The 21,900-nt window shown below is 30.0% G+C and overlaps 2 protein-coding genes across 2 annotated transcripts in view; one reads left to right on the forward strand and one right to left on the reverse strand.

The window, feature by feature from the left end:
- The window catches only part of LOC129990614 (immediate early response 3-interacting protein 1-like), a 231,976-nt gene that overhangs the window by 92,220 nt on the left and 117,856 nt on the right, over positions 1-21,900 (reverse strand). The gene's annotated exons all lie outside the window — the stretch shown is intronic.
- Positions 18,691-20,544, forward strand: LOC129962204 (piggyBac transposable element-derived protein 2-like). The gene is made up of 2 exons (XM_056075944.1): positions 18,691-19,049; positions 19,155-20,544. The coding sequence occupies exons 1-2, from the start codon at positions 18,691-18,693 to the stop codon at positions 20,542-20,544; spliced, it is 1,749 nt and encodes a 582-aa protein (XP_055931919.1).

The following is a 21,900-nucleotide window of genomic DNA, read 5'->3' on the forward strand; positions in this document are numbered from 1 at the left end:
TTTTATCTATATTTCTCCATTATTCATAGAGTTACTATGAATCATTCCAAATGATATATTTAAAACCATATTTTAAATTGAAAATATTTCTATATTTTATCGGAATTTTAAGAGTCAAGTTCCCGCACATGCGCAGAATCTATTAATATTCTTAGCATTGTGTTTTTAAAACCAGATTTACACAATACTTAAAACTTATTGCCGAGTCTTAATAAGAATCTTTGACCCTTCAGAAGCTTTCGCGGTACGAGTCTTGGTGGCTAGATCGGCAGGGTGTGTCATTGTATTTAGCTGGTCTTCTATTCGAATCTCGAATTCGACAAATAATTTATAATTATTCTTTTTTTTTAAATAAATTTTATCTTTATTTCTACATTATTCATAAAGTTACTATGAAACATTCCAAATCATATATTTAAAAACCATATTTTAAATTCAAAATATTTCTATATTTTATCGGAATTTTAAGAGTCAAGTTCCCGCACATGCGCAGAATCTATTAATATTCTTAGCATTGTGCTTTTAAAACCAGATTTACACAATACTTAAAACTTATTGCCGAGTCTTAATGAGAATCTTTGACCCTTCAGAAGCTTTCGCGGTACGAGTCTTGGTGGCTAGATCGGCAGGGTGTGTCAATGTATTTAGCTGGTCTTCTATTCGAATCTCGAGTTCGACAAATAATTTATAATTTTTCTTTTTTTTAAATAAATTTTATCTATATTTCTCCATTATTCATAGAGTTACTATGAATCATTCCAAATCATATATTTAAAAACCATATTTTAAATTCAAAATATTTCTATATTTTATCGGAATTTTAAGAGTCAAGTTCCCGCACATGCGCAGAATCTATTAATATTCATAGCATTGTGCTTTTAAAAAAAAATTTACACAATACTTAAAACTTATTGCCATGTCTTAATGAGAATCTTTGACCCTTCAGAAGCTCTCGAGGTAAGAGTCTTTGTGGCTAGATCGGCAGGGTGTGTCATTGTATTTTGCTGGTCTTCTGTTCGAATCTCGAGATCGACAAATAATTTATAATTTTTCTTTTTTTTAAATAAATTTTATATATATTTCTCCATTATTCATAGAGTTACAATGAATCATTCCAAATCATATATTTCAAAACAATATTATAAATTTAAAATATTTCTATATTTTATCGGAATTTTAAGAGTCCAGTTCCCGTACATGCGCAGAATCTATTAATATTCTTAGCATTGTGCTTTTAAAACCAGATTTACACAATACTTAAAACTTATTGCCGAGTCTTAATGAGAATCTATGACCCTTCAGAAGCTCTCGCGGTACGAGTCTTGGTGGCTAGATCGGCATTGTGTGTCATTGTATTTAGCTGGTCTTCTGTTCGAATCTCGAGTTCGACAAATAATTTATAATTTTTCTTTTTTTTAAATAAATTTTATCTATATTTCTCCATTATTCATAGAGTTACTATGAATCATTCCAAATCATATAATTAAAAACCATATTTTAAATTGAAAATATTTCTATATTTTATCGGAATTTTAAGAGTCAATTTCGCGCACATGCGCAGAATCTATTATTATTCTTAGCATTGTGCTTTTAAAACCAGATTTACACAATACTTAAAATTTATTGCCGAGTCTTAATTAGAATCTTTGACCCTTCAGAAGCTCTCGAGGTACGAGTCTTTGTGGCTAGATCGGCAGAGTGTGTCATTGTATTTTGCTGGTCTTTTGTTCGAATCTCGAGATCGACAAATAATTTATAATTTTTCTTTTTTTTAAATAAATTTTATCTTTATTTTTCCATTATTCATAGAGTTACTATGAATCATTCCAAATCATATATTTCAAAACAATATTATAAATTTAAAATATTTCTATATTTTATCGGAATTTTAAGAGTCAAGTTCGCGCACATGCGCAGAATTTATTATTATTCTTAGCATTGTGCTTTTAAAACTAGATTTACACAATACTTAAAATTTATTGCCGAGTCTTAATGAGAATCATTGACCCTTCAGAAGCTCTCGGGGTACGAGTCTTGATGGCTAGATCGGCAGGGTGTGTCATTGTGTTTTGCTGGTCTTCTGTTCGAATCTCGAGATCGAAAAATAATTTATAAATTTTCTTTTTTTTTAAATATATTTTATCTATATTTCTCCATTATTCATTGACTTACTATGAATCATTCCAAATCATATATTTCAAAACAATATTATAAATTTAAAATATTTCTATATTTTAACGGAATTTTAAGAGTCCAGTTCCCGCACATGCGCAGAATCTATTAATATTCTTAGCATTGTGCTTTTGAAACCAGATTTACACAATACTTAAAACTTATTGCCGAGTCTTAATGAGAATCTTTGACCCTTCAGAAGCTCTCGCGGTACGAGTCTTGGTGGCTAGATCGGCAGGGTGTGTCATTGTATTTAGCTGGTCTTCTGTTCGAATCTCGAGTTCGACAAATAATTTATAATTTTTCTTTTTTTTAAATAAATTTTATCTATATTTCTCCATTATTCATAGAGTTACTATGAATCATTCCAAATCATATATTTAAAAACCATATTTTAAATTCAAAATATTTCTATATTTTATCTGAATTTTAAGAGTCAAGTTCCCGCACATGCGCAGAATCTATTAATATTCTTAGCATTGTGCTTTTAAAACCAGATTTACACAATACTTAAAACTTATTGCCGAGTCTTAATGAGAATCTTTGACCCTTCAGAAGCTTTCGCGGTACGAGTCTTGGTGGCTAGATCGGCAGGGTGTGTCATTGTATTTTGCTGGTCTTCTGTTCGAATCTCGAGATCGACAAATAATTTATAATTTTTCTTTTTTTTAAATAAATTTTATATATATTTCTCCATTATTCATAGAGTTACTATGAATCATTCCAAATCATATATTTAAAAACCATATTTTAAATTCAAAATATTTCTATATTTTATCTGAATTTTAAGAGTCAAGTTCCCGCACATGCGCAGAATCTATTAATATTCTTAGCATTGTGCTTTTAAAACCAGATTTACACAATACTTAAAACTTATTGCCGAGTCTTAATGAGAATCTTTGACCCTTCAGAAGCTTTCGCGGTGCGAGTCTTGGTGGCTAGATCGGCAGGGTGTGTCATTGTATTTAGCTGGTCTTCTATTCGAATCTCGAGTTCGAAAAATAATTTATAATTTTTCTTTTTTTTTTAAATAAATTTTATCTATATTTCTCCATTATTCATAGAGTTACTATGAATCATTCCAAATCATATATTTAAAAACCATATTTTAAATTCAAAATATTTCTATATTTTATCGGAATTTTAAGAGTCAAGTTCCCGCACATGCGCAGAATCTATTAATATTCTTAGCATTCTGCTTTTAAAACCAGATTTACACAATACTTAAAATTTATTGCCGAGTCTTAATGAGAATCTTTGGCCCTTCAGAAGCTCTCGCGGTACGAGTCTTGGTGGCTAGATCGGCAGGGTGTGTCATTGTATTTTGCTGGTCTGTTCGAATCTCGAGATCGACAAATAATTTATAATTTTTCTTTTTTTAAATAAATTTTATCTTTATTTCTCCATTATTCATAGAGTTACTATGAATCATTCCAAATCATATATTTAAAAACCATATTTTAAATTGAAAATATTTCTATATTTTATCGGAATTTTAAGAGTCAAGTTCCCGCACATGCGCAGAATCTATTAATATTCTTAGCATTGTGTTTTTAAAACCAGATTTACACAATACTTAAAACTTATTGCCGAGTCTTAATGAGAATCTTGACCCTTCAGAAGCTTTCGCGGTACGAGTCTTGGTGGCTAGATCGGCAGGGTGTGTCATTGTATTTAGCTGGTCTTCTATTCGAATCTCGAATTCGACAAATAATTTATAATTTTTCTTTTTTTTAAATAAATTTTATCTTTATTTCTACATTATTCATAAAGTTACTATGAAACATTCCAAATCATATATTTAAAAACCATATTTTAAATTCAAAATATTTCTATATTTTATCGGAATTTTAAGAGTCAAGTTCCCGCACATGCGCAGAATCTATTAATATTCTTAGCATTGTGCTTTTAAAACCAGATTTACACAATACTTAAAACTTATTGCCGAGTCTTAATGAGAATCTTTGACCCTTCAGAAGCTTTCGCGGTACGAGTCTTGGTGGCTAGATCAGCAGGGTGTGTCATTGTATTTAGCTGGTCTTCTATTCGAATCTCGAGTTCGACAAATAATTTATAATTTTTCTTTTTTTTAAATAAATTTTATCTATATTTCTCCATTATTCATAGAGTTACTATGAATCATTCCAAATCATATATTTAAAAACCATATTTTAAATTCAAAATATTTCTATATTTTATCGGAATTTTAAGAGTCAAGTTCCCGCACATGCGCAGAATCTATTAATATTCATAGCATTGTGCTTTTAAAAAAAAAATTTACACAATACTTAAAACTTATTGCCATGTCTTAATGAGAATCTTTGACCCTTCAGAAGCTCTCGAGGTAAGAGTCTTTGTGGCTAGATCGGCAGGGTGTGTCATTGTATTTTGCTGGTCTTCTGATCGAATCTCGAGATCGACAAATAATTTATAATTTTTCTTTTTTTTAAATAAATTTTATATATATTTCTCCATTATTCATAGAGTTACAATGAATCATTCCAAATCATATATTTCAAAACAATATTATAAATTTAAAATATTTCTATATTTTATCGGAATTTTAAGAGTCCAGTTCCCGCACATGCGCAGAATCTATTAATATTCTTAGCATTGTGCTTTTAAAACCAGATTTACACAATACTTAAAACTTATTGCCGAGTCTTAATGAGAATCTTTGACCCTTCAGAAGCTCTCGCGGTACGAGTCTTGGTGGCTAGATCGGCAGGGTGTGTCATTGTATTTAGCTGGTCTTCTGTTCGAATCTCGAGTTCGACAAATAATTTATAATTTTTCTTTTTTTTAAATAAATTTTATCTATATTTCTCCATTATTCATAGAGTTACTATGAATCATTCCAAATGATATATTTAAAACCATATTTTAAATTCAAAATATTTCTATATTTTATCGGAATTTTAAGAGTCAAGTTCCCGCACATGCGCAGAATCTATTAATATTCTTAGCATTGTGTTTTTAAAACCAGATTTACACAATACTTAAAACTTATTGCCGAGTCTTAATGAGAATCTTTGACCCTTCAGAAGCTTTCGCGGTACGAGTCTTGGTGGCTAGATCGGCAGGGTGTGTCATTGTATTTAGCTGGTCTTCTATTCGAATCTCGAATTCGACAAATAATTTATAATTATTCTTTTTTTTTAAATAAATTTTATCTTTATTTCTACATTATTCATAAAGTTACTATGAAACATTCCAAATCATATATTTAAAAACCATATTTTAAATTCAAAATATTTCTATATTTTATCGGAATTTTAAGAGTCAAGTTCCCGCACATGCGCAGAATCTATTAATATTCTTAGCATTGTGCTTTTAAAACCAGATTTACACAATACTTAAAACTTATTGCCGAGTCTTAATGAGAATCTTTGACCCTTCAGAAGCTTTCGCGGTACGAGTCTTGGTGGCTAGATCGGCAGGGTGTGTCATTGTATTTAGCTGGTCTTCTATTCGAATCTCGAGTTCGACAAATAATTTATAATTTTTCTTTTTTTTAAATAAATTTTATCTATATTTCTCCATTATTCATAGAGTTACTATGAATCATTCCAAATCATATATTTAAAAACCATATTTTAAATTCAAAATATTTCTATATTTTATCGGAATTTTAAGAGTCAAGTTCCCGCACATGCGCAGAATCTATTAATATTCATAGCATTGTGCTTTTAAAAAAAATTTACACAATACTTAAAACTTATTGCCATGTCTTAATGAGAATCTTTGACCCTTCAGAAGCTCTCGAGGTAAGAGTCTTTGTGGCTAGATCGGCAGGGTGTGTCATTGTATTTTGCTGGTCTTCTGTTCGAATCTCGAGATCGACAAATAATTTATAATTTTTCTTTTTTTTAAATAAATTTTATATATATTTCTCCATTATTCATAGAGTTACAATGAATCATTCCAAATCATATATTTCAAAACAATATTATAAATTTAAAATATTTCTATATTTTATCGGAATTTTAAGAGTCCAGTTCCCGTACATGCGCAGAATCTATTAATATTCTTAGCATTGTGCTTTTAAAACCAGATTTACACAATACTTAAAACTTATTGCCGAGTCTTAATGAGAATCTTTGACCCTTCAGAAGCTCTCGCGGTACGAGTCTTGGTGGCTAGATCGGCAGGGTGTGTCATTGTAATTAGCTGGTCTTCTGTTCGAATCTCGAGTTCGACAAATAATTTATAATTTTTCTTTTTTTTAAATAAATTTTATCTATATTTCTCCATTATTCATAGAGTTACAATGAATCATTACAAATGATATATTTAAAAACCATATTTTAAATTCAAAATATTTCTATATTTTATCTGAATTTTAAGAGTCAAGTTCCCACACATGCGCAGAATCTATTAATATTCTTAGCATTGTGATTTTAAAACCAGATTTACACAATACTTAAAATTTATTGCCGAGTCTTAATGAGAATCTTTGGCCCTTCAGAAGCTCTCGCGGTACGAGTCTTGGTGGCTAGATCGGCAGGGTGTGTCATTGTATTTTGCTGGTCTTCTGTTCGAATCTCGAGATCGACAAATAATTTATAATTTTTCTTTTTTTAAATAAATTTTATCTTTATTTCTCCATTATTCATAGAGTTACTATGAATCATTCCAAATCATATAATTAAAAACCATATTTTAAATTGAAAATATTTCTATATTTTATCGGAATTTTAAGAGTCAATTTCGCGCACATGCGCAGAATCTATTATTATTCTTAGCATTGTGCTTTTAAAACCAGATTTACACAATACTTAAAATTTATTGCCGAGTCTTAATTAGAATCTTTGACCCTTCAGAAGCTCTCGAGGTACGAGTCTTTGTGGCTAGATCGGCAGAGTGTGTCATTGTATTTTGTTGGTCTTCTGTTCGAATCTCGAGATCGACAAATAATTTATAATTTTTCTTTTTTTTAAATAAATTTTATCTTTATTTTTCCATTATTCATAGAGTTACTATGAATCATTCCAAATCATATATTTCAAAACAATATTATAAATTTAAAATATTTCTATATTTTATCGGAATTTTAAGAGTCAAGTTCGCGCACACGCGCAGAATTTATTATTATTCTTAGCATTGTGCTTTTAAAACTAGATTTACACAATACTTAAAATTTATTGCCGAGTCTTAATGAGAATCATTGACCCTTCAGAAGCTCTCGGGGTACGAGTCTTGATGGCTAGATCGGCAGGGTGTGTCATTGTGTTTTGCTGGTCTTCTGTTCGAATCTCGAGATCGAAAAATAATTTATAAATTTTCTTTTTTTTTAAATATATTTTATCTATATTTCTCCATTATTCATTGACTTACTATGAATCATTCCAAATCATATATTTCAAAACAATATTATAAATTTAAAATATTTCTATATTTTAACGGAATTTTAAGAGTCCAGTTCCCGCACATGCGCAGAATCTATTAATATTCTTAGCATTGTGCTTTTGAAACCAGATTTACACAATACTTAAAACTTATTGCCGAGTCTTAATGAGAATCTTTGACCCTTCAGAAGCTCTCGCGGTACGAGTCTTGGTGGCTAGATCGGCAGGGTGTGTCATTGTATTTAGCTGGTCTTCTGTTCGAATCTCGAGTTCGACAAATAATTTATAATTTTTCTTTTTTTTAAATAAATTTTATCTATATTTCTCCATTATTCATAGAGTTACTATGAATCATTCCAAATCATATATTTAAAAACCATATTTTAAATTCAAAATATTTCTATATTTTATCTGAATTTTAAGAGTCAAGTTCCCGCACATGCGCAGAATCTATTAATATTCTTAGCATTGTGCTTTTAAAACCAGATTTACACAATACTTAAAACTTATTGCCGAGTCTTAATGAGAATCTTTGACCCTTCAGAAGCTTTCGCGGTACGAGTCTTGGTGGCTAGATCGGCAGGGTGTGTCATTGTATTTTGCTGGTCTTCTGTTCGAATCACGAGATCGACAAATAATTTATAATTTTTCTTTTTTTTAAATAAATTTTATATATATTTCTCCATTATTCATAGAGTTACTATGAATCATTCCAAATCATATATTTAAAAACCATATTTTAAATTCAAAATATTTCTATATTTTATCTGAATTTTAAGAGTCAAGTTCCCGCACATGCGCAGAATCTATTAATATTCTTAGCATTGTGCTTTTAAAACCAGATTTACACAATACTTAAAACTTATTGCCGAGTCTTAATGAGAATCTTTGACCCTTCAGAAGCTTTCGCGGTGCGAGTCTTGGTGGCTAGATCGGCAGGGTGTGTCATTGTATTTAGCTGGTCTTCTATTCGAATCTCGAGTTCGACAAATAATTTATAATTTTTCTTTTTTTTAAATAAATTTTATCTATATTTCTCCATTATTCATAGAGTTACTATGAATCATTCCAAATCATATATTTAAAAACCATATTTTAAATTCAAAATATTTCTATATTTTATCGGAATTTTAAGAGTCAAGTTCGCGCACATGCGCAGAATCTATTAATATTCTTAGCATTCTGCTTTTAAAACCAGATTTACACAATACTTAAAATTTATTGCCGAGTCTTAATGAGAATCTTTGGCCCTTCAGAAGTTCTCGTGGTACGAGTCTTGGTGGCTACATCGGCAGGGTGTGTCATTGTATTTTCTGGTCTTCTGTTCGAATCTCGAGATCGACAAATAATTTATAATTTTTCTTTTTTTAAATAAATTTTATCTTTATTTCTCCATTATTCATAGAGTTACTATGAATCATTCCAAATCATATATTTAAAAACCATATTTTAAATTGAAAATATTTCTATATTTTATCGGAATTTTAAGAGTCAAGTTCCCGCACATGCGCAGAATCTATTAATATTCTTAGCATTGTGCTTTTAAAACCAGATTTACACAATACTTAAAACTTATTGCCGAGTCTTAATGAGAATCTTTGACCCTTCAGAAGCTTTCGCGGTACGAGTCTTGGTGGCTAGATCGGCAGGGTGTGTCATTGTATTTAGCTGGTCTTCTATTCGAATCTCGAGTTCGACAAATAATTTATAATTTTTCTTTTTTTTTAAATAAATTTTATCTATATTTCTCCATTATTCATAGAGTTACTATGAATCATTCCAAATCATATATTTAAAAACCATATTTTAAATTCAAAATATTTCTATATTTTATCGGAATTTTAAGAGTCAAGTTCCCGCACATGCGCAGAATCTATTAATATTCATAGCATTGTGCTTTAAAAAAAAATTTACACAATACTTAAAACTTATTGCCATGTCTTAATGAGAATCTTTGACCCTTCAGAAGCTCTCGAGGTAAGAGTCTTTGTGGATAGATCGGCAGGGTGTGTCATTGTATTTTGCTGGTCTTCTGTTCGAATTTCGAGATCGACAAATAATTTATAATTTTTCTTTTTTTTAAATAAATTTTATATATATTTCTCCATTATTCATAGAGTTACTATGAATCATTCCAAATCATATATTTAAAAACCATTTTTTAAATTCAAAATATTTCTATATTTTATCGGAATTTTAAGAGTCAAGTTCCCGCACATGCGCAGAATCTATTAATATTCATAGCATTGTGCTTTTAAAAAAAGATTTACACAATACTTAAAACTTATTGCCACGTCTTAATGAGAATCTTTGACCCTTCAGAAGCTCACGAGGTACGAGTCTTTGTGGCTAGATCGGCAGGGTGTGTCACTGTATTTTGCTGGTCTTCTGTTCGAATCGCGAGATCGACAAATAATTTATAATTTTTCTTTTTTTTAAATGAATTTTATCTTTATTTTTCCATTATTCATAGAGTTACTATGAATCATTCCAAATCATATATTTCAAAACAATATTATAAATTTAAAATATTTCTATATTTTATCGGAATTTTAAGAGTCAAGTTCGCGCACATGCGCAGAATTTATTATTATTCTTAGCATTGTGCTTTTAAAACTAGATTTACACAATACTTAAAATTTATTGCCGAGTCTTAATGAGAATCATTGACCCTTCAGAAGCTCTCGGGGTACGAGTCTTGATGGCTAGATCGGCAGGGTGTGTCATTGTGTTTTGCTGGTCTTCTGTTCGAATCTCGAGATCGAAAAATAATTTATAAATTTTCTTTTTTTTTAAATAAATTTTATCTATATTTTTCCATTATTCATAGAGTTACTATGAATCATTCCAAATCATATATTTCAAAACAATATTATAAATTTAAAATATTTCTATACTTTATCGGAATTTTAAGAGTCAAGTTCCCGCACATGCGCAGAATCTATTAATATTCTTAGCATTCTGCTTTTAAAACCAGATTTACACAATACTTAAAATTTATTGCCGAGTCTTAATGAGAATCTTTGGCCCTTCAGAAGCTCTCGCGGTACGAGTCTTGGTGGCTACATCGGCAGGGTGTGTCATTGTATTTTCTGGTCTTCTGTTCGAATCTCGAGATCGACAAATAATTTATAATTTTTCTTTTTTTAAATAAATTTTATCTTTATTTCTCCATTATTCATAGAGTTACTATGAATCATTCCAAATCATATATTTAAAAACCATATTTTAAATTGAAAATATTTCTATATTTTATCGGAATTTTAAGAGTCAAGTTCCCGCACATGCGCAGAATCTATTAATATTCTTAGCATTGTGCTTTTAAAACCAGATTTACACAATACTTAAAACTTATTGCCGAGTCTTAATGAGAATCTTTGACCCTTCAGAAGCTTTCGCGGTACGAGTCTTGGTGGCTAGATCGGCAGGGTGTGTCATTGTATTTAGCTGGTCTTCTATTCGAATCTCGAGTTCGACAAATAATTTATAATTTTTCTTTTTTTTAAATAAATTTTATCTATATTTCTCCATTATTCATAGAGTTACTATGAATCATTCCAAATCATATATTTAAAAACCATATTTTAAATTCAAAATATTTCTATATTTTTTCGGAATTTTAAGAGTCAAGTTCCCGCACATGCGCAGAATCTATTAATATTCATAGCATTGTGCTTTAAAAAAAAATTTACACAATACTTAAAACTTATTGCCATGTCTTAATGAGAATCTGTGACCCTTCAGAAGCTCTCGAGGTAAGAGTCTTTGTGGATAGATCGGCAGGGTGTGTCATTGTATTTTGCTGGTCTTCTGTTCGAATCTCGAGATCGACAAATAATTTATAATTTTTCTTTTTTTTAAATAAATTTTATATATATTTCTCCATTATTCATAGAGTTACTATGAATCATTCCAAATCATATATTTAAAAACCATATTTTAAATTCAAAATTTTTCTATATTTTATCGGAATTTTAAGAGTCAAGTTCCCGCACATGCGCAGAATCTATTAATATTCATAGCATTGTGCTTTTAAAAAAAGATTTACACAATACTTAAAACTTATTGCCATGTCTTAATGAGAATCTTTGACCCTTCAGAAGCTCTCGAGGTACGAGTCTTTGTGGCTAGATCGGCAGGGTGTGTCATTGTATTTTGCTGGTCTTCTGTTCGAATCTCGAGATCGACAAATAATTTATAATTTTTCTTTTTTTTAAATAAATTTTATCTTTATTTCTACATTATTCATAAAGTTACTATGAAACATTCCAAATCATATATTTAAAAACCATATTTTAAATTCAAAATATTTCTATATTTTATCGGAATTTTAAGAGTCAAGTTCCCGCACATGCGCAGAATCTATTAATATTCTTAGCATTCTGCTTTTAAAACCAGATTTACACAATACTTAAAATTTATTGCCGAGTCTTAATGAGAATCTTTGGCCCTTCAGAATCTCTCGCGGTACGAGTCTTGGTGGCTAGATCGGCAGGGTGTGTCATTGTATTTTGCTGGTCTTCTGTTCGAATATCGAGATCGAGAAATAATTTATAATTTTTCTTTTTTTAAATAAATTTTATCTTTATTTCTCCATTATTCATAGAGTTACTATGAATCATTCCAAATCATATATTTAAAAACCATATTTTAAATTGAAAATATTTCTATATTTTATCGGAATTTTAAGAGTCAAGTTCCCGCACATGCGCAGAATCTATTAATATTCTTAGCATTGTGCTTTTGAAACCAGATTTACACAATACTTAAAACTTATTGCCGAGTCTTAATGAGAATCTTTGACCCTTCAGAAGCTTTCGCGGTACGAGTCTTGGTGGCTAGATCGGCAGGGTGTGTCATTGTATTTAGCTGGTCTTCTATTAAAATCTCGAGTTTGACAAATAATTTATAATTTTTCTTTTTTTTAAATAAATTTTATCTATATTTCTCCATTATTCATAGAGTTACTATGAATCATTCCAAATCATATATTTAAAAACCATATTTTAAATTCAAAATATTTCTATATTTTATCGGAATTTTAAGAGTCAAGTTCCCGCACATGCGCAGAATCTATTAATATTCATAGCATTGTGCTTTTAAAAAAAAATTTACACAATACTTAAAACTTATTGCCATGTCTTAATGAGAATCTTTGACCCTTCAGAAGCTCTCGAGGTAAGAGTCTTTGTGGCTAGATCGGCAGGGTGTGTCATTGTATTTTGTTGGTCTTCTGTTCGAATCTCGAGATCGACAAATAATTTATAATTTTTCTTTTTTTTAAATAAATTTTATATATATTTCTCCATTATTCATAGAGTTACAATGAATCATTCCAAATCATATATTTCAAAACAATATTATAAATTTAAAATATTTCTATATTTTATCGGAATTTTAAGAGTCCAGTTCCCGCACATGCGCAGAATCTATTAATATTCTTAGCATTGTGCTTTTAAAACCAGATTTACACAATACTTAAAACTTATTGCCGAGTCTTAATGAGAATCTTTGACCCTTCAGAAGCTCTCGCGGTACGAGTCTTGGTGGCTAGATCGGCAGGGTGTGTCATTGTATTTAGCTGGTCTTCTGTTCGAATCTCGAGTTCGACAAATAATTTATAATTTTTCTTTTTTTTAAATAAATTTTATCTATATTTCTCCATTATTCCTAGAGTTACTATGAATCATTCCAAATGATATATTTAAAAACCATATTTTAAATTCAAAATATTTCTATATTTTATCGGAATTTTAAGAGTCAAGTTCCCGCACATGCGCAGAATCTATTAATATTCTTAGCATTGTGTTTTTAAAACCAGATTTACACAATACTTAAAACTTATTGCCGAGTCTTAATGAGAATCTTGACCCTTCAGAAGCTTTCGCGGTACGAGTCTTGGTGGCTAGATCGGCAGGGTGTGTCATTGTATTTAGCTGGTCTTCTATTCGAATCTCGAATTCGACAAATAATTTATAATTTTTCTTTTTTTTAAATAAATTTTATCTTTATTTCTACATTATTCATAAAGTTACTATGAAACATTCCAAATCATATATTTAAAAACCATATTTTAAATTCAAAATATTTCTATATTTTATCGGAATTTTAAGAGTCAAGTTCCCGCACATGCGCAGAATCTATTAATATTCTTAGCATTGTGCTTTTAAAACCAGATTTACACAATACTTAAAATTTATTGCCGAGTCTTAATGAGAATCTTTGACCCTTCAGAAGCTCTCGAGGTACGAGTCTTTGTGGCTAGATCGGCAGAGTGTGTCATTGTATTTTGCTGGTCTTCTGTTCGAATCTCGAGATCGACAAATAATTTATAATTTTTCTTTTTTTTAAATAAATTTTATCTTTATTTTTCCATTATTCATAGAGTTACTATGAATCATTCCAAATCATATATTTCAAAACAATATTATAAATTTAAAATATTTCTATATTTTATCGGAATTTTAAGAGTCAAGTTCGCGCACATGCGCAGAATTTATTATTATTCTTAGCATTGTGCTTTTAAAACTAGATTTACACAATACTTAAAATTTATTGCCGAGTCTTAATGAGAATCATTTACCCTTCAGAAGCTCTCGGGGTACGAGTCTTGACGGCTAGATCGACAGGGTGTGTCATTGTGTTTTGCTGGTCTTCTGTTCGAATCTCGAGATCGAAAAATAATTTATAAATTTTCTTTTTTTTTAAATAAATTTTATCTATATTTTTCCATTATTCATAGAGTTACTATGAATCATTCCAAATCATATATTTCAAAACAATATTATAAAGTTAAAATATTTCTATACTTTATCGGAATTTTAAGAGTCAAGTTCCCGCACATGCGCAGAATCTATTAATATTCTTAGCATTGTGCTTTTAAAACCAGATTTACACAATACTTAAAACTTATTGCCGAGTCTTAATGAGAATCTTTGACCCTTCAGAAGCTTTCGCGGTACGAGTCTTGGTGGCTAGATCGGCAGGGTGTGTCATTGTATTTAGCTGGTCTTCTATTCGAATCTCGAGTTCGACAAATAATTTATAATTTTTCTTTTTTTTAAATAAATTTTATCTATATTTCTCCATTATTCATAGAGTTACTATGAATCATTCCAAATCATATATTTAAAAACCATATTTTAAATTCAAAATATTTCTATATTTTATCGGAATTTTAAGAGTCAAGTTCCCGCAAATGCGCAGAATCTATTAATATTCATAGCATTGTGCTTTTAAAAAAAAATTTACACAATACTTAAAACTTATTGCCATGTCTTAATGAGAATCTTTGACCCTTCAGAAGCTCTCGAGGTAAGAGTCTTTGTGGCTAGATCGGCAGGGTGTGTCATTGTATTTTGCTGGTCTTCTGTTCGAATCTCGAGATCGACAAATAATTTATAATTTTTCTTTTTTTTAAATAAATTTTATATATATTTCTCCATTATTCATAGAGTTACAATGAATCATTCCAAATCATATATTTCAAAACAATATTATAAATTTAAAATATTTCTATATTTTATCGGAATTTTAAGAGTCCAGTTCCCGCACATGCGCAGAATCTATTAATATTCTTAGCATTGTGCTTTTAAAACCAGATTTACACAATACTTAAAACTTATTGCCGAGTCTTAATGAGAATCTTTGACCCTTCAGAAGCTCTCGCGGTACGAGTCTTGGTTCCTAGATCGGCAGGGTGTGTCATTGTATTTAGCTGGTCTTCTGTTCGAATCTCGAGTTCGACAAATAATTTATAATTTTTCTTTTTTTTAAATAAATTTTATCTATATTTCTCCATTATTCCTAGAGTTACTATGAATCATTCCAAATGATATATTTAAAAACCATATTTTAAATTCAAAATATTTCTATATTTTATCGGAATTTTAAGAGTCAAGTTCGCGCACATGCGCAGAATCTATTATTATTCTTAGCATTGTGCTTTTAAAACCAGATTTACACAATACTTAAAATTTATTGCCGAGTCTTAATGAGAATCTTTGACCCTTCAGAAGCTCTCGAGGTACGAGTCTTTGTGGCTAGATCGGCAGAGTGTGTCATTGTATTTTGCTGGTCTTCTGTTCGAATCTCGAGATCGACAAATAATTTATAATTTTTCTTTTTTTTAAATAAATTTTATCTTTATTTTTCCATTATTCATAGAGTTACTATGAATCATTCCAAATCATATATTTCAAAACAATATTATAAATTTAAAATATTTCTATATTTTATCGGAATTTTAAGAGTCAAGTTCGCGCACATGCGCAGAATTTATTATTATTCTTAGCATTGTGCTTTTAAAACTAGATTTACACAATACTTAAAATTTATTGCCGAGTCTTAATGAGAATCATTGACCCTTCAGAAGCTCTCGGGGTACGAGTCTTGACGGCTAGATCGACAGGGTGTGTCATTGTGTTTTGCTGGTCTTCTGTTCGAATCTCGAGATCGAATAATAATTTATAAATTTTCTTTTTTTTTAAATAAATTTTATCTATATTTTTCCATTATTCATAGAGTTACTATGAATCATTCCAAATCATATATTTCAAAACAATATTATAAAGTTAAAATATTTCTATACTTTATCGGAATTTTAAGAGTCAAGTTCCCGCACATGCGCAGAATCTATTAATATTCTTAGCATTCTGCTTTTAAAACCAGATTTACACAATACTTAAAACTTATTGCCGAGTCTTAAAGAGAATCTTTGACCCTTCAGAAGCTCACGCGGTACGAGTCTTGGTGGCTAGATCGGCAGGGTGTGTAATTGTGTTTTGCTGGTCTTCTGTTCGAATCTCGAGATCGAAAAATAATTTATAAATTTTCTTTTTTTTTTAATATATTTTATCTATATTTCTCCATTATTCATAGAGTTACTATGAATCATTCCAAATCATATATTTAAAAACCATATTTTAAATTGAAAATATTTCTATATTTTATCGGAATTTTAAGAGTCAAGTTCGCGGACATGCGCAGAATCTATTATTATTCTTAGCATTGTGCTTTTAAAACTAGATTTACACAATACTTAAAATTTATTGCCGAGTCTTAATGAGAATCATTGACCCTTCAGAAGCTCTCGGGGTACGATTCTTGGTGGCTAGATCGGCAGGGTGTGTAATTGTATTTTGCTGGTCTTCTGTTCGAATCTCCATATCGACAAATAATTTATAATTTTTCTTTTTTTTAAATAAATTTTATCTATATTTCTCCATTATTCATAGAGTTATTATGAATCATTCCAAATCATATATTTCAAAACAATATTTTAAATTTAAAATATTTCTATATTTTATCGGAATTTTAAGAGTCAAGTTCGCGCACATTAGCAGAATCTATTAATATTCTTAGCATTGTGCTTTTAAAAAAAATTTACACAATACTTAGTTTATTGCCGTGTCTTAATGAGAATCTTTGACCATTCAGAAGCTCTCGCGGTACGAGTCTTGGTGGCGAGATCGGCAGGGTGTGTCACTGTATTTTGCTGGTCTTCTGTTCGAATCGCGAGATCGACAAATAATTTATAATTTTTCTTTTTTTTAAATAAATTTTATCTATATTTCTCCATTATTCATAGAGTTATTATGAATCATTCCAAATCATATATTTCAAAACAATATTTTAAATTTAAAATATTTCTATATTTTATCGGAATTTTAAGAGTCAAGTTCGCGCACATTAGCAGAATCTATTAATATTCTTAGCATTGTGCTTTTAAAACCAGATTTAGACAATACTTAAAACTTATTGCCGAGTCTTAATGAGAATCTTTGACCATTCAGAAGCTCTCGCGGTACGAGTCTTGGTGGCTGGATTGGCAGGGTGTGTCATTGTATTTTGCTTGTCTTCTGTTCGAATCTCGAGATCGACAAATAATTTATAATTTTTCTTTTTTTTTAAATAAATTTTATCTATATTTCTCCATTATTCATAGAGTTACTATGAATCATTCCAAATCATATATTTCAAAACAATATTATAAATTTAAAATATTTCTACATTTTATCGGAATTTTAAGAGTAAAGTTCGCGCACATCCGCAGAATCTATTAATATTCTTAGATTTGTGCTTTTAAAACCAGATTTACACAATACTTAAAACTTATTGCCGAGTCTTAATGAGAATCTCTGACCATTCAGAAGCTCTCGCGGTACGAGTCTTGGTGGCTAGATCGGCAAGGTGTGTCACTGTATTTTGCTGGTCTTCTGTTCGAATCGCGAGATCGACAAATAATTTATAATTTTTCTTTTTTTTAAATAAATTTTATCTATATTTCTCCATTATTCATAGAGTTATTATGAATCATTCCAAATCATATATTTCAAAACAATATTTTAAATTTAAAATATTTCTATATTTTATCGGAATTTTAAGAGTCAAGTTCGCGCACATTAGCAGAATCTATTAATATTCTTAGCATTGTGCTTTTAAAACCAGATTTAGACAATACTTAAAACTTATTGCCGAGTCTTAATGAGAATCTTTGACCATTCAGAAGCTCTCGCGGTACGAGTCTTGGTGGCTGGATTGGCAGGGTGTGTCATTGTATTTTGCTTGTCTTCTGTTCGAATCTCGAGATCGACAAATAATTTATAACCCTACACTGCATCATGTTGCCATTTGGCTACACTGGCGATTTGTCATCTTCATGACCAGAAAAATGTAGCCATGAGGCAACACTGTGCATTAAAAGTAAGTTTGGACTTCTTTGATTCAGTTATCACCATTTATTCTCAATAGATGGCGGTAGGTGTCCGTGGATAACAGTAAATGGAGACATAGCAGTAGACTTTTGCAATCACATAAATGGCCATATTTTGAAATTTTTATTTACTATTAAATGTTTTCCTAGGTCCATTAAAAAAATCATATGCATAAAATGAACTATTAAAATTCGTTTATTAGGCTTTTTATGATAAAGCGAATATTTAAAAAAAATTTAAGCCACAATATGTATCTGTAGCCATTTGGCAACATCATGCAGGAAGGATGCGATGAACAATTCAACTCAACACTGTAGTTCAGAAAGCATGTGCTTTGTTTATACTACTTATGTTACATTTTGTCTTTCTTTTTTGTCTTTGCAGTTTTAATTATGAGTTTTGTGATATAATTAGAAGCAATTTATTTTTTCTTTGAAATTCTATAAGCTAGAATAATGGAAGAGCATAGGTCTGTTTACTTTGTTGATACAGATGGTAAAAAGAAATTATTGACAGATGAAATATGGAATGCTCTTTCGAGTGGAAGCGATGATGATTTTGATGATAGCGATGAAGATCCTACATTTAATCCTAATGTTCTCTTCAATAGAAATTCAGAAGATATTTCTGACAATAACAATGATTCTGAATCATCTGAAAATGAAGTGAATATTCAAAACGAAAGTTCGACTTCAGGTAACAAGACATTAGAGGAAAAAAGTAAGAAAGTTAAAAAGGAAAAAATTAAACTTGTATGGAAGAAAAAGTCTTTGCAAGTAAATCCTGAAATCATAACTTTCAGTGGAGATACACAGTTACCTCAAAATATTTTGAATTTGGAAACACCTTATGAGTTTTTTTCATATTTTTTTCATCCGGATCTCATAACTTTTATTTCTGAACAAACTATTCTATATAGTGTACAACAGACACCTGAGAAACCTCTGAATGTAACATCATCTGATATAAGAAAATATTTGGGAATTTGTATATTGAGTTCTGTATCAAGTGTTAAAGATTTTAGATTGTACTGGAATCCTGCTGTTGGAATATCTCTCATTCAAAATTCTATGCCCGTTAACGAATTTGAAAAAATAAGAAGATATCTTCATTTCAATGACAATAATGCATTTTCAACTGATTTGCAAGGAGGCCAGGATAAGTTTTTCAAACTGAGACCTTTGATTGATGAACTTCAAAAATCTTTCCTTTCCATTCCTATGGAAGAATGTTTATGTGTCGATGAACAAATGTGTGCTACTAAAGCTAGACACCATTTAAAACAGTATATGCCTGACAAGCCCCATAAATACGGTTACAAACTCTTCATTTTGAGTGGAGTATCCGGATTTGCATACAATTTCGAGATTTATGGTGGCAAAGAACTTGATGTTGCTAATATACTTCAAGAGCCTGATTTAGGAGCTAGTAGTAATGTAGTTATTAGATTAACTCGTCCTGTTCAAGAAAATGTTAATCACAAACTTTACTTTGACAATTATTACACTTCTATTCCTCTGCAAGTATATTTGAAGAAAAAGGGAATTTTATCTCTTGGAACTATTAGAAGAAATAGAATTCCAGACTGCAAACTTCCAACTGAAAGGGAGCTGAAGTTACAAGTTCGTGGATCCATCACTGAATTTGTGGCTGAATATGATGGCTGTGAACTGTCAAATGTATCATGGAAAGACAATAAAACTGTCACAATGCTCTCTACATTTGCTGGTACAAACCCGGTAAGTGAAGTACAGCGCTTTGACAGGAAACAAAAATGTCATGTAAAAGTAAATTGCCCTTACGTTATAAAAACTTACAACAAGCACATGGGAGGTGTGGACTTACTTGACAGTTTGATTGGAAGGTATAAAATAATAATGCGAAGCAAAAAGTGGTATTTTCGGTTGTTTTATCATTTATTAGACCTGACGATTATCAATGCTTGGTTGCTGTATAAGAGAGTGCACAAACAAAAGCGTAACAGTGAAAAGCCTATGAAACTTGTTACTTTTAGATTGCAGTTAGCAGAAACTTTGTGCTTACATGGACAAGTAAAATCACTAAAAAGAGGGAGACCATCAAGTGCAGAGGAAACAGTTGGAAAACAATCAAAAAAAGCTTGTCGAAAAGAGCCTCCAAAAGATATTAGATTTGACAGAATTGATCACTGGCCAGAGCATTCTACAAATAAACAACGATGTAAAATGTTGAATTGTAAAGGATTTACAAGAGTACAGTGCATGAAATGCTCAATTCCTCTATGTTTTTATAAAGAGAAGAACTGTTTTAGAGACTATCATTTACAGTAATTTTTCTCTCTGGAATGCATGGTGTAGCCATTTGGCACAGTTTGTTTTTTTATTTTTTATGCTTAACTGCATGATGTTGCCACTTGGCAACAAACTAACATTTAATTAAAAAATAATGAAAATTTAGACTTAATTTTTTTTAAATATTTTTTCATGTTTTATCATTACACTCTATTACATATATATTTTTTTCAAGGAAAAATAAAAAATCATGCAGTGTAGGGATAATTTTTCTTTTTTTTTAAATAAATTTTACCTATATTTCTCCATTATTCATAGAGTTACTATGAATCATTCCAAATCATATATTTCAAAACAATATTATAAATTTAAAATATTTCTACATTTTATCGGAATTTTAAGAGTAAAGTTCGCGCACATCCGCAGAATCTATTAATATTCTTAGATTTGTGCTTTTAAAACCAGATTTACACAATACTTAAAACTTATTGCCGAGTCTTAATGAGAATCTCTGACCATTCAGAAGCTCTCGCGGTACGAGTCTTGGTGGCTAGATCGGCAAGGTGTGTCATTGTATTTTGCTGGTCTTCTGTTCGAATCTCGATATCGACAAATAATTTATAATTTTTCTTTATTTTAAATAAATTTTATCTATATTTCTCCATTATTCATAGAGTTACTATGAATCATTCCAAATTGTATATTTCAAAACAATATTATAAATTTAAAATATTTCTATATTTTATCGGAATTTTAAGAGTCAAGTTCGCGCACATGCGCAGAATATATTAATATTCTTAGATTTGTGCTTTTAAAACCAGATTTACACAATACTTAAAACTTATTGCCGAGTCTTAATGAGAATCTTTGACCATTCAGAAGTTCTCGCGGTACGAGTCTTGGTGGCTAGATCGGCAGGGTGTGTCATTGTATTTAGCTGGTCTTCTATTCGAATCTCGAGTTCGACAAATAATTTATAATTTTTCTTTTTTTTAAATAAATTTTATCTATATTTCTCCATTATTCATAGAGTTACTATGAATCATTCCAAATCATATATTTAAAAACCATATTTTAAATTCAAAATATTTCTATATTTTATTGGAATTTTAAGAGTCAAGTTCCCGCACATGCGCAGAATCTATTAATATTCATAGCATTGTGCTTTTAAAAAAAATTTACACAATACTTAAAACTTATTGCCATGTCTTAATGAGAATCTTTGACCCTTCAGAAGCTCTCGCGGTACGAGTCTTGGTGGCGAGATCGGCAGGGTGTGTCACTGTATTTTGCTGGTCTTCTGTTCGAATCGCGAGATCGACAAATAATTTATAATTTTTCTTTTTTTTAAATAAATTTTATCTATATTTCTCCATTATTCATAGAGTTATTATG

Source organism: Argiope bruennichi, chromosome 2 (assembly GCF_947563725.1).
Source record: "Argiope bruennichi chromosome 2, qqArgBrue1.1, whole genome shotgun sequence".
Lineage (NCBI taxonomy): Eukaryota > Metazoa > Arthropoda > Arachnida > Araneae > Araneidae > Argiope > Argiope bruennichi.

Bases quoted from the DNA above. Each gene is read 5' to 3' on its own strand.
- LOC129962204 (XM_056075944.1), top strand. From the start codon at position 18,691: ATGGAAGAGCATAGGTCTGTTTACTTTGTTGATACAGATGGTAAAAAG. The intron at 19,050-19,154 runs GTTACCTCAAAA...TATTCTATATAG, and splicing joins ACTTTCAGTGGAGATACACA to TGTACAACAGACACCTGAGA.